We start from the raw sequence: 12,907 nt of genomic DNA on the forward strand, positions 1-12,907 counted from the left end.
GAATGAACCCTCGGAAAACACCGGGAGCAGAGTTAGGCGGGACAAGGCCTGATCCCAGCGGCCTCTTCCACAAATCCCACATTTCCCAAAAGCCCGCTCCCTGCCCTTCTCCCAAAAAACCAACCTGAACCGGCTTAGCCCGGGAAAAAAATCGCTTTCCCAGGATTTTTAGGAGGATTTTCCTCGCTTTGGGTGGCCGGGATGTGATTCCCGTGCGCTTAAAAACCGGTTTTAAACTCCGGCCGAACTCCTGATCCCGCTCGGATGAGATGGATAACGCGCTCCCAAAAAAACCACGGAGCAGAGGGATTTCACCTCCGGTTGGGGTTTTTTTCCCCGATTTTTCCAGGGAAAGCAACAAAGGGATCCTTTGTTCCCACCGTCCTTGGGAGCAGGGAGCAAAGCCAGGCTCGGCAAGGAGGGAGGAAAACAACAAAAAAAAAATCTCCGGAGCCGCACGAGGAAACGCATCCGTGACAAAAAAAATCCCGGCTCCTGCTTTTCCAAAGAGCCCCGAGCACGAGCCGCTGGCTTGGGATCCGTCCCTTTTCCCGGGAAAGAGGAGCTGGATGATCCCCGCGAGGATGGGATTGCTCCTTGACCTGCCGAGTTTGGCCCTGGACGGGCGGAACGATCCCAACGCTCCGTCCACGCCTCCCCCCGTGTCCACCTCCAGGAGAGGAGCGGCTTCCAGGGCCGAAATTCCCCAGGTGGGAAGTTTTCGGGTTGGGTGGGGGTTTTTTTTTCGGGAAGAAGCTCCCTCCTTTTCCGAAGTAACGGGGAAAACGGGGAAAGAAGCAAAGGGAGAAGGACGGATTTGGGATCAAAGGGAACAACTCCGTTGGTGGCAGGGGCGTTGTTTGGGAAATGTTTGGGGGTTTGTTTGTTTTTCCAGGAAAAAAAAAACGCCGGAATTTTCCGCTTTGGAATGGTTTTGTCGCATCCCTCTCCCCCTTTTCCTGCTGTTCAAACTCTTCCCTAAATTTGCCCCGAGCTTGGAGATTTCTCAATAAAATTATCCCAGGGAAAGAAGCTCCAGGATTCCAAAGCTTCGTCTCATTCCTTCCTCTGGAATCTTCGGGATGGGATCCCGAATTCCCGGCAGCAGCTCCCAGAGCTCCAGGGGGTCCCTATCCAGAGGTTTTATTCCCAAAGGAAAAAAAAAAAATGGGAGCGGCTTTGCCACCAACGTGGTTTTCCGTGGAATAAACCATGGAAATCTGAGCGGAGAATTCCAGGGAATCGTGGGCATGGCCCATCCCGCTCTGGGAATTCCAGGGTGTTCCTTGACCACTTGGAAAAACATGGGGAAAAACCGGGAATGCCAGCAGTGGGAACGGCCAGCACCACTTCCAGCACTGGATCCTGGGAAATTCCGATCCCAGGATTATGGGAAACCCCGGATGGGGATCATGGACACTCGGGCTCAAGCTCCACATCCCAAGCTGGGATCCCGCAGTGGGTTCAGCCCCCAGAAGATTCCCACATTATTCCCAAGGTTTTCTCCCAAGTTTCTCCGTCCTGGGCTAAAAAAAAAAAGGGGGATTTTGATACAAAACTTCCTCTTCCCAAATTCCATCTTTTCCACGGACACGCTCCCGTCACTTCCCTGATAAAAGACGAAGCTCAGCTGCCAATTTTAGGGATAAATCCTTAAAGGGGAAAGGAAAAGGAGGGAATGTGGCCGCTTCCCCAATTTCCCGATGCTCCAATCCGCAGCATTTTCAGGAGCTGCTTTTCCCTTTCCACAGTTTTCCCCGGAGCCAACTTTTCCCAATTCTCCTCTCCAGTTCCTAAAGGAGGATTTCGGGATAAGATCCCAACGGAGCCGTGAATAGGATCACGGAATCATGGAACGGTTTGGCTGGGAAGGATCTTCAATCCCAGCCCATTCCAGCTTTTCCGTGGGCAGGGACATCTCCCGTTATCCCAGGTTTCTCCTCATCCAACCTGGCCTCGGACACTTCCAGGGATGAGGATTTGGAACGAGCAGGGCCACATCCATAGGGTTGGGGGTTTTTTTGGGAATTAGCCGAATTCCTGATTCCCAGCTTGATGTGGGACCCAGGCCGAGCCTGCCTTGGGATACACCACAAACATCCAACAGCACCAGAAAATCCTCGGGAATAGAAAACCCCTGGAACCATCACGGATGTGGAAAAAGAGCGGGATCCGCGCCCAAGTTGGAACGTCTTGGAATTAGCAGCTCCTCCATCCCTGGAATCGCTCAAGGCCAGGGGAAACTGAGGCAGGAAACACCCGGAAGGCAGATTCCTTCCGGAAACTCCAGCTTTTCCAGCCCTGCGGCATCCAGGAATGGGGGAGAAGGGGAAATTCCAGCCCTTGATATCCCACCGAGGGGTGGGAGACCAGGAAAAGCTCCACCGAACATTCCCGACACCATTCCCAGCCGCTCCGGATCGGCGCAGCTCGGCGCCGGTCTGTCCCAAAGATTCCTTCTGCTGGGAAAGGAATCCAAGGGCCGCGGATCCGGGAAGTTTCTGGAAGAACGGAACCTCCAGGGCTGTGTCCGTTCCTGATCCATTCCCAAAGGAATGCTGAGATGCCTCAAATTCATCGGAATTGCACCAATTCCCCCCCCCCCCCTCCTTCCATGCTCCCACCACCACGGATCCGGGATTCTGCGATCCCAGTCCGGTAAAATTCCCGCAATCCGGGAGCCAAAGTGGGAAAAGGAGACCCGGCCGTGGAACCTCAGGGAATTTTTTGCTTTCCTTGGGAAGAGCCCGGCACGGATTTCTCCCCATCGGGAAAACAAATCCGGCTCCTCATTCCCAACACAGGGAACGGGGAGGAGTTCGGGATTGTGCAGGCGAGGAGAGGGAGGGAAAACACGTGGAAGTGGGAAACGGATGGATCCAACCGGATCCGGCCTTGGCTCCACCCTCACCAGACCCACCGGAGCACGGAAAGAATCCGGGATCCGGGAAGACCTTTGGGATCTTCCCGCGTTTTCCGTACCTGGATGGGGATCAGGGGCTCCTTGTCGTCGATGTCGATGAGGACGTCGTCCCTGGGCGTGAGGCTGACGTCATCTGCAAGCGGAGCGGGGCGGCACCGTCATGCCGGCAGTTGGGAATTCCCGGAGAAATCCCAGAAACCTCGGGATCGACCTCCGGGAGCGATCCCAGCTTCTCCCAGAGCCCATCTCCGTGATCCCAATCCCATCCAGACCCTTCCCACCACCCAAAGTTCATCTCCAAAATCCCAATCCAGGTCCCCAAGGAGTCAGGAGAGGGATTCGGGACGAGGACACGGAGCGCCAGGAGAAGGAATGGATTGAACTGAAGGAAAGGGGACATTGGGCTGGGATCTTGGGCAGCAATTCCTGCCTGGGAGGGCGGGCAGGGGCTGGGCTGGAATTCCCAGATTTCTCTGGATCCCTGGGAATGTCCAAGGCCGGGTTGGATCCACCTGGGATGGTGGGAGGCGTCCCTGCCCATGGAATGGGATGGATGGGTGGGGATTTAGGGTCTTTTCCAACCCAAACCATTCCAGGATTCTGGAGCCCCTCTGCTCTGGGAGAGCTGGGAATGTTCCCCCGGAGAAGGGAAAAATCCCGGGAATGCTCAGAGTCCCCAGAGGGGCTCCAGGAGAGCTGGAGAGGGGCTGGGGCCAAGGCCTGGAGGGACAGGACACAGGGAATGGCTTCCCACTGGGAAAGGGGACATTGGGCTGGGATCTTGGGAATCAGCAATTCCTGCCTGGGAGGGTGGGCAGGGGCTGGGCTGGAATTCCCACATTTCCCTGGATCCCTGGGAATGTCCAAGGCCGGGTTGGACACTGGGGCTTGGATCCACCTGGGATAACGGGATGTATCCCTACCCACGGATGGGGTGCAACGGGATCACCTTGAAGTTCCCTCCCACCCCGACCATCCCCCGATGGACACAAATCCCGACATTCCCGCCTACCCGGCTGCTCCTGGGGCGCCCCCGTGTCCTGCTGGGAGGGATCCCAGTAGAATTCCTGCAGGGAACGGACGGTGCACTGTCCCACCACGGGCCTCCGGCCGAAGGGGCGGTTGTCGATGATCTTCAGGATGATGGGGGGGCTGTAGAGGCTCTCCTTGGGAAGACGCTGCGGGAACAGGGAATGAGGCTGGAAAAGGAGGGCTTGAGGTCCTGCGCCATCCCCAAAAAAAAAAAAACAAACCCAAAAGGGCAGAAGGAACTTCACCGGAAGAACCGTTTTTATGGAATTTCGAGGCCCTTCACCAGAAGAACTAATTTTACGACACCTCCAGGTCCTTCACCAAAAAATCCGTTTTTATGGGGTTTTGAGGTCCTGCACCGTGAAATCCGTTTTTATGGAACTTCGAGGTCCTTCACCCCAAAATCCACTTTTATGGGACCTCCAGGCCCTTCACAAGATCCACTTTTATGGAACTTCGATGTCCTTCACCCCAAGAACCACTTTTATGGGACCTCCAGAGCCTTCAAAACATCCACTTTTATGGGACTTAGAGGTTCTTCACCCCGAGATCCACTTTTACGGGACCTCCAGATCCTTTAGAACAAGATCCCGTCTCATGGGTCTTTGAGGTCCTCCACAAGGTCCACTTCCACATGACTCCTCAGCACAAGGTCACATTTTGTGGGATCTTGAGGTCCTTCACCACAATCTCCAATTTTATGGAATTTCGAGGTCCTCCAGCACACGAGCCACTTGTGTGGGACCTCCAGGCCCTCCACAAGATCCAGTTTTATGGGACCTTGGGATCCTTCAACATGAGATCAAATGTTACGGGACCTCCAGATCCTTTAGAAGACGTTTCCTTCCCATGGGACTTTGAGGTCCTTCACAGGACACATTTTTATGGGACTTTGGGGTCCTTCACCCCAAGATCCACCTTTTTTTTTGGACCTTCACAAAACCCACTTTTACGGGACTTTGAGCTCCTTCACCAGATCCGCTTTGACGGGATTTTAGGGCACTTCACCCCAATTTTTTGAGGACCTTCCCTTCCCAGCCCCTCCGGGATCTCACCACTTCCATGAAGAGCACGCAGACGTCGAAGTTGGGGTTCTTCTTGACGTTCTTGATGACGCCGGACTGGACGCGCTGCCCCCCGCACTCCACCACCAGGCTGGGCGAGGTCACGCTGGCCAGCTGGAAGCTCTTCAGGTTCCTCAGGCCCCAGGCCAGGATCTGCGGGATGAGGGGACACCAAACCCTGATCCAAAGCTCTGCTTCCGGGTTCCCATGGAGATCGCCGACAGTGGAGGAGAACACGGAGGTTGAACCACGTAGGACAAGCAGTGGTGGGAATTATGGAATCCTCGAGGTTGGAAAAGACCTCCGAGGTCACGGAGTTCAAGCTGTGACCAATCCCCACGTCGGCACAAGGAATTCCTTGGACACTTCCAGGGATGGGGATTCCAAACCTCCCTGGGCGCTTCCAAGGCCTGAGCACCCTTCCCATGAGGAAATTCCTGCTGCTGTCCAACCCGAACTTCATCCCCCTGATCCCTGAACTTCCTCCTTATCCCGTCCCTTCTTCCCTGGGAGCAGCCCCCAGCCCCTCCAGCTCCACCTTCCTTCAGGGAATTGTGAAGAGCCAAAAGTTCCTCCTGGAGCCTCCTCTTTTTCGGGATCCCAAATCTTGGATCCCATTTTGGGATCCATGACTCACCTTGATGGCGGTGAGCTGCAGGAGGGGTTTGATCCCTTCTTCCCTGAGCTTCCTCCTTATCCCATCCCTCATTCCCTGAACTTCCTCCTTATCCCATCCCTCATTCCCTGAACTTCCTCCTTATCCCATCCCTCGTTCCCTGAGCTTCCTCCTTATCCCATCCCTCGTTCCCTGAACTTCCTCCTTATCCAATCCTTTATTCCCTGAACTTCATCCCTATCCCATTCCTCGTTCCCTGATCTTCCTCCTTATCCCATCCCTTCTTCCCCGGGAGCAGCCCCCTTTAGCTCCACCTTCCTTCAGGAGGAATCCTGGATTCCATTTCCAGCTCCCATTCCCAGCTCCCCTTCCCGGCTCCCCTTCCCGGCTCCCATCCCCGGCTCCCGTTCCCGGCTCCCCTTCCCGGCTCCCCTTCCCGGCTCCCCTTCCCGGCTCCCCTTCCCGGCTCCCGTTCCCGGCTCCCCTTCCCGGCTCCCATCCCCGGCTCCCGTTCCCGGCTCCCCTTCCCGGCTCCCCTTCCCGGCTCCCCTTCCCGGCTCCCCTTCCCGGCTCCCGTTCCCGGCTCCCCTTCCCGGCTCCCCTTCCCGGCTCCCCTTCCCAGTTCCCGTTCCCGGTTCCCGTTCCCGGCTCCCCTTCCCGGCTCCCCTTCCCGGCTCCCCTTCCCGGCTCCCCTTCCCGGCTCCCCTTCCCGGCTCCCATTCCCGGTTCCCGTTCCCGGCTCCCGTTCCCGGCTCCCGTTCCCGGCTCCCGTTCCCGGCTCCGTGGCTCACCTCGATGGCCGTGCGCTGCAGGACGGGTTTGATTCCCTGCGGGACCATGTAGACGTTGGGCTCCCGCTGCGGCGGCGGGTAGGGAAGGTCGGAATCCTCGGACTGCGGGAAAGGAAAACGTCGGGAAGCGGCCGGGATGGGACATCCGACCCCTTTTCCGTGTCGGATCCGGCCGGAATCTCCGTCTCTGCCAAACTCATCTCTCCCGGGAAATCCGGGACAGCCGGAGGAGAGAGATGAGGAAGGGCGGGATGGAAACGCGGTTTCATCTCTTTAATCCGTCCGGGAGAAGATCCAACATTCCCGAGCTTTTCCCAGGGAAATGCGAAGGATCTGCCCTCCGAGGCTGAACGTTTTTTAGGGAATGATGGGATGGGATCACCTCTATCTCATCCCGTTTTTTAGGGAATGGCGGGATGGGATCACCTCTGTCCCATCCCGTTTTTTAGGGAATGACGGGATGGAACCGTCTCTATCCCATCCCGGGATCACGGCGGGATGAGGAAAGGGATGAAGCAGCAGCGGTGGGTTCCTAGTTGGGCAATTCCCAAAAATTTCAGTGGGAGCAGCAACCTTGGGATGAGGGATTGGCATCACCCGTGGATCCGGGAAGGGGCTGTGGTCCATCCCACACTTCACGGACAATCCCAAAATCCACGGGGGAGGGCTCCGCCGAAACTACCTGGGAATTCCATTTGGGATCATCCCAAACCTGGGAGGCAGCCGAGGAATTCCCGGAGGAGGGAAGCGGGAGGCAGAATTCCTCCTTTTTTTCTTTCCCAGAAAGGCCGGAATGAAAACAAAACCTCTGGAAATCCGTCCCAGGAGCGTGGAATTCTCTCCCAGCTGGAATTTTATGGGATTCAACGACGTGTGGGTGTGTTTTAATGATGGGATTGGATGAGGGATTTTCCACGTGGAACCGTGGAATGGTTGGGGTTGGAAAGGACCTTAGGGATCATCCAATTCCAACTGCCCTTCCCAGAAAATTCCAAACTTGAATTTTTCCCTGGGAATCGCTGGTTCCTGAGTCCAGCTGTTCGATAGCCGAAGGTTTTCGGGAATTCCACGTGGGAGAAGGTGCCTGGGATTCCCACACGGAGCAGCCACTCCTCCATCCCATGATCCTCGTGCTCCCAGCGCCGGTTAGTGCTGGCGGGGAACGGGAATTTTAGCCGGGATAACCCGAAGGAGAACGGAGAGCTGCAGAGAATTCCCACATTCCCTGGGAATTACCTCTGGAATTCTAATTCCCAAAAAAAACCAAAAAAACCCCAGCTCATTTCAGGCTGCTCAGGCCCAAAATCGTGGAATGTTTCCGCTTGGAATTTTAGCATTCAATCCTTCGGCAAATCCAACGGGAAACCCTCGGGGAAGAGCTCCTGCCCCATCCATCCCCTCCAGGTTTCCAGGCGTTCTCCTGGATTCCACCGGATGGGCAGGAACGGGCAGGGAAGGCCGAGGATGAGGCGGGAGCAGGGAGGGAATCAGGATGGGAATGGGGAAAAAAAAAACAATTCCCGGACAAAGCCGGCCGGAGGGAGGAAAATCCATGAAAATCCTGCCGGGAGCCAGGATGGGTTGGACAAGGATGAATCCGAGGGAATCCAGGCGGCGAAGGAGCTCTGGGGATCTCGGATTCCAACCCGGATTTGGAACCAAACATGGATGAGGCCAAAAAAAAAAAAAAAAAAGCTGGAAAAGATTCCCACTTTCTATGGAAGCTGGGATGGGATCCAAAGATAAATCCCAGAGTTTGGAATTCGGCTCCCAAAGGCCATTCCCAAGAGAAAAAAAATCTGGATAAGGATGGAGCCAGCCTGGTCCTTCAGGAGCATCCATGAGGCACCGGCACCAATCCTTGGGATGAAACCTCGGGAATTTTCGCCGGGATGAGGTTCCCACAATCCTGCTCTCCCTGAAAGGCTCTGCCGGGATTTTCTCGGATTCTGGGGAAAAGGGGAAGGAACGGGAAGAGAGCGATACCCATTGGAGGAGCCCCTCCAAGAACACGGCAGGCACGCAGAGCTGTGGAATTCCCCATCCCGGAATTCCGGCGGGGGGGAAAAAAGAGGAGAGAGATGATTACGGAGGCACGGAACAGCGGGATGAGATTCCCAAGGGAAGGTGGCTCGGGCGGGAAAACAAAAAACAAAAAATCTTGGGAAACTGCGTTTATCCTTTCCCGGGAATGTGGCTCAGGTCTTTCCCAGCTCGTCTCCCGGATTTTGGGATTAACGGCTCCGAGGGCCACCACAACATTCCAAGGGTTGTTCCCTTTCCCTGCCGGGAGTTTTCCTGAGATCCCGACTCCACCTCTCGGTTCAGCCCGGGATCGGCTCCATGGGGTGCACGAGGAAAAATTCTTGGGATCCTGGGTGTGGAATCATGGGAATGATGGAATCACGGAAGAGTTTCCATTGGGAAAACTCATCCCATTCCACAAGCAGGGAACCCTCCACTATCCCAGGTTGCTCCAAGTCCCCATCCCTGAATTTTTCCCGGGATGAGGGATGAAAATATCCTTTGGAACAACTGGAAAAATCCAGCTCATCCTCGATTCACGGCAGATTCCCTACGGAAAGTTCGGAATTGGGATTTCCCAAGGAAATTCCGGTTTCCCAGGTTGAAAGGGTGGGACACCTCATTCCAGAGGGTAAATGGATCCCAACATTCCCGGCCATGAGGAAAAGCCCATCCGGCCGGGGGATCACTCATATTCCCAAAATCCTGATGCTCCCAGCTTAATTCATCCAGGAAAAGGCGGAATTCCCAAGGAAGCAAACGTGAACAATTCCAAGATGAAAACCGAGGAATTCCCAAGGACTCACCTCGTCCAGGCTGGAGGAGAGCTCGCTCTGGGAAAGAGGAGGAGAGGACGGGATTAGAGGAATTCTCATCCCTAAGCCCATCCCAAGGTTTGTAACTGGAGCTGGCAAGCGAAGGGAATCATGGGAATGGTTGGGGGGCGGGGAAAAGATCCTTAAATCCCAACCAGTCCCCTTCCCCTGTTCCTGATGGATCCAGCCCGGCCTTGGGAATTCCCAGGGATCCAGGGAAATGTGGGAATTCCAGCCCAGGCAGGAATTCCTTCCCAAGATCCCGGCCCAATGTCCCCTTTCCCAGTGGGAAGCCATTCCCTGTGTCCTGTCCCTCCAGGCCTTGGCCCCAGCCCCTCTCCAGCTCTCCTGGAGCCCCTCTGGGGACTCTGAGCATTCCCGGGATTTTTCCCTTCTCCAGCTTTCCCAGCTTGGCTCCAGAGCCTTTGGAGTATCTCCGTGGGATCCTCCGGATCCTGGAATGGGATAAACTTCCCCTGCTCCGCTCCCGGTTTTCCTGATCAGCTGAGGAAAAGCGGAATCTCTACGCGGGAATTCCTCCATCGTCCAAGAATTGCCCAGGACAGGACGGAGGGATTGCCGCAGGGCTGGAAAGGGGCTCCACATCCCCGGGAATGCTGGGAATGCTGCCGGATTTGCGGAGGGGAATTTGCGGGAATTACCTCAAATCCAGGGATGTGGTGAACGGCCGGCTGCGGGGAGAGAACACAATTCCCATCAACATTCCCGCTGTTAATTCCTCCTTTTTCCCAGCAGGGAAACTTCAGCCCCGCCCCTTCCCAGCTGTAAAAATCCTGGATTTTCATCCAGCCAGGAAGCACCAAATCCAGCCGGAGAATTCCCACCGGGATCAAGCAGGAGCACATCCCACTCCAAGGCTTTTCCAAGGCTTTTCCAAGGCTTTTCCAATCCCTTTCCCACCCGGCTCTGAGGGAATGAGGAGGAGGAAGAGGCCACAGGGACATTTGGGGTCTTGTCCTGATGTTTGGGCCCGAAATTCCGGGGAAGAGGGAATTCTGGGATTCCCGTTCCCAGATAAACCTCTGGGGGCTGGGAAGGAAGAATGGGATTCAGGGGTTGAGCTTCCCAATCCATCCCTTTTTCCTGGCACATCCATTGGAAAAGCCGGAGTGGCTTCGGCTCTCCTAAACCTCCTCCAGCAAGAATTCCCAGGAAACGGAGTCCCCAGTTCCTTAGGGATTTGACAATTCCCAGCTCCCCCGATATCCCTGAATTCCTCAGGACTCGTCCGAGGAGAGAAGGATCCATGCAGGAATTCTGAAGGAATCCTGCACTTTTTCCATCGGGCCAAGCCCGAAACCGCCTCTTTTCCCACCTGGAAAAACCCTCATCCCATGGAATCACCCCTCAGAAAAAGGGACAAATCCCAAACCCCTCCCGGCTCTTCCAACGGACGGACTAAACCCGACACCCGGAAAAAGCCGGATGCTGGGGGGAAGACCCGGGAATTCCGGAGCGTTCCAGCCTCAGGGATGGATCTCACCTTTTCCCTCTGGATGAGCTCGAAGGCGGCCAGGAGCTCGCCGACATTCCGGCCGGATTTGAGGACGGGATACCAGGAAAGGCGCGGCGAGCGCTCCAGGCTGGGCCGGCAGATGCAGCGTCCCATGAATTCATCGGCGCCCTGGAAAGGGAATTCCAGGGAATTGCGATCCGGCCTTCCCATCCCTTTTCCCGGAAAAATCCATCCCCTCCCCCGCCCCACTCAGCCAAAAATCGGGAGTGAGGGATGATCCCGTTACGGGATGAATGGATTGGCGCCCACAGAGCTTCCGGTTTTCCAGCTCCTCCCTGGAATTCCCAAAATTCCAGGAAACACACGTCTTTTGGGAGTTTTGGCTTTGGAGGTGAAAATTCCCTATCCCAGGTTTTCCAGAGCAGGAATGGCAGCTCCTAAAAATTCCCATTCCCTGCTCTGCACTGGGATCTTTGGAATCTTTCCTGCCGGGAAGGAGCAGGAGAGAGGGGAAAACAAAGATTCCTGAGATATTCCCGAGGTGTATTCCAAGTGTTTTCCAACAGAATTCCCTCCTGCACTTGGTTTTTCCAGGTTTTTTCCAGGCTTTTTCGGGTTTTTTCGGCCCAGCCTTGTTTTTCTGGGAAAAACCTGAAGTTCCTGCCCCCAACCCCCCCAAAATTCCACCATCCCATCATTCCCAGGCCCTTTGGACACGGCAAACAGCAGAGGGTGTTCCCCTACTTCCATCACCGCTTCCGACTCTATCCCGAGGTTTTTCCACGGGGAGACTCCGTCAATTTTCCCGATTTGAAGAACAGCGCGGAAGCTCAACCAACGGCACCTCAAGGGACACCGCACCCAAGGAGTTTTCCCCCGGAATTCGGAAGATCCGCCTCAAAACCGGGAGCACTCCGGGATGCCGGATTCCAAAGGCCGGGAATTGCCCGGGCGGGAATCTCCGCACTCACGTAGGTGTCGTGGTCGTAGATTTCCACCAGGATGTCGGGAGGGCACTCGGCCACGTCCCGAGCATTCCCGAAAATCTCGATCTCGTAGAAGATCAGGGTCTGGTCCCACGTGGGGTTCAGGGTGTTCTTCGCCACCACCGTCTTCTGGCTCTGGTGCAGGAAGGACACGATGGCGTAGGGATCTGCGGGAACGGGATCCGCGGGTTGGGAATTCGGGGATTGGACACCCCCCCCACCCCCGCAGCTCCGGCTCTTCCCGGAATTCCAAGCTCCACCCAGAACTGAATTTGGGAATTCTCAGCTCGCTCCGTCTCATCCTCAGGTCTTGCTTGAGGGGGGAGGAGCTGCCCAGTCCGTCCCACCTGGAATTCGGCATTCCAAGCCCAAACTTCCCGGCTTTCCAGGCGGTTTTCCGGCTGGAAAGGCTCAGTCTGAGAGTTGGGATTGTTCTAAAAATCCAAGGAAATCTTGGAGCCGATCCCAGCGCCTAACGAGGCTCCAGGAGAGCTGGAGAGGGATTTGGGATAAGGACCCCGGGAACGGCTTCCCACTGGGAAAGGGGACTTTGGGCTGGGAGCTTGGGCGGGAATTCCCGGCTGGGAGGCAGAGGAGCATCCCACACATCCCTGCACGAGGATTCCGGGAATATCCCACACATCCCTGCGCGCGGATTCCGGGAATATCCCACACATCCCTGCACGAGGATTCCGGGAATATCCCACACATCCCTGCACGAGGATTCCGGGAATATCCCACACATCCCTGCACACGGATTCCGGGAATATCCCACACATCCCTGCACGAGGATTCCGGGAATATCCCACACATCCCTGCGCGCGGATTCCGGGAATATCCCGCACATCCCTGCACGAGGATTCCGGGAATATCCCACACATTCCTGGGAGCTTTCATGGGAGTCAAAGGACGCAGCTTCCAGGATTCTCCCAAATTCCTGGATTCACCTCCCAGGATCATCCCACATCCCTGGATTCGGCTCCCAGGATCATCCCACATCCCTGGAAGCAGGGCCAGCTGATCCCAGCAGCATTCCCCCTTTTCCAAGGAATTGTGGCACCGGGGCCGGATTTTCCCCTCCACCCACACTAAACAAACCGGGACCACTCGGCCATTCCCGACAACCCACTCCGGGAAAAGCTCTTCCCGCTTTTCCTCAGCCAAATCCATTACAATCA

At 55.9% G+C, this 12,907-nt stretch overlaps 1 protein-coding gene across 8 annotated transcripts in view; it reads right to left on the reverse strand.

Annotated features, from left to right (window-relative positions):
- Positions 1-12,907, reverse strand: part of DYSF (dysferlin) — an 83,213-nt gene that overhangs the window by 31,089 nt on the left and 39,217 nt on the right. For 7 of the 8 annotated variants that reach the window (XM_066185128.1, XM_066185126.1, XM_066185123.1 and 4 more), the window contains 8 exons: positions 11,715-11,896; positions 10,771-10,911; positions 9,929-9,958; positions 9,258-9,284; positions 6,427-6,528; positions 5,011-5,172; positions 3,936-4,101; positions 2,983-3,056 (listed from right to left, as the gene is read on the reverse strand). In XM_066185128.1, the coding sequence (XP_066041225.1) occupies positions 2,983-3,056; positions 3,936-4,101; positions 5,011-5,172; positions 6,427-6,528; positions 9,258-9,284; positions 9,929-9,958; positions 10,771-10,911; positions 11,715-11,896 (884 nt within the window). Of the gene's footprint in view, positions 1-2,982; positions 3,057-3,935; positions 4,102-5,010; positions 5,173-6,426; positions 6,529-9,257; positions 9,285-9,919; positions 9,959-10,770; positions 10,912-11,714; positions 11,897-12,907 lie in introns of all 8 variants that reach the window. The other variant, XM_066185129.1, reaches the window with a different exon arrangement.

The sequence above is a fragment of the Chamaea fasciata genome, unplaced genomic scaffold (assembly GCF_029207755.1).
Source record: "Chamaea fasciata isolate MVZ Bird 193981 ecotype frontalis unplaced genomic scaffold, bChaFas1.0.hap1 SCAF_6, whole genome shotgun sequence".
Lineage (NCBI taxonomy): Eukaryota > Metazoa > Chordata > Aves > Passeriformes > Sylviidae > Chamaea > Chamaea fasciata.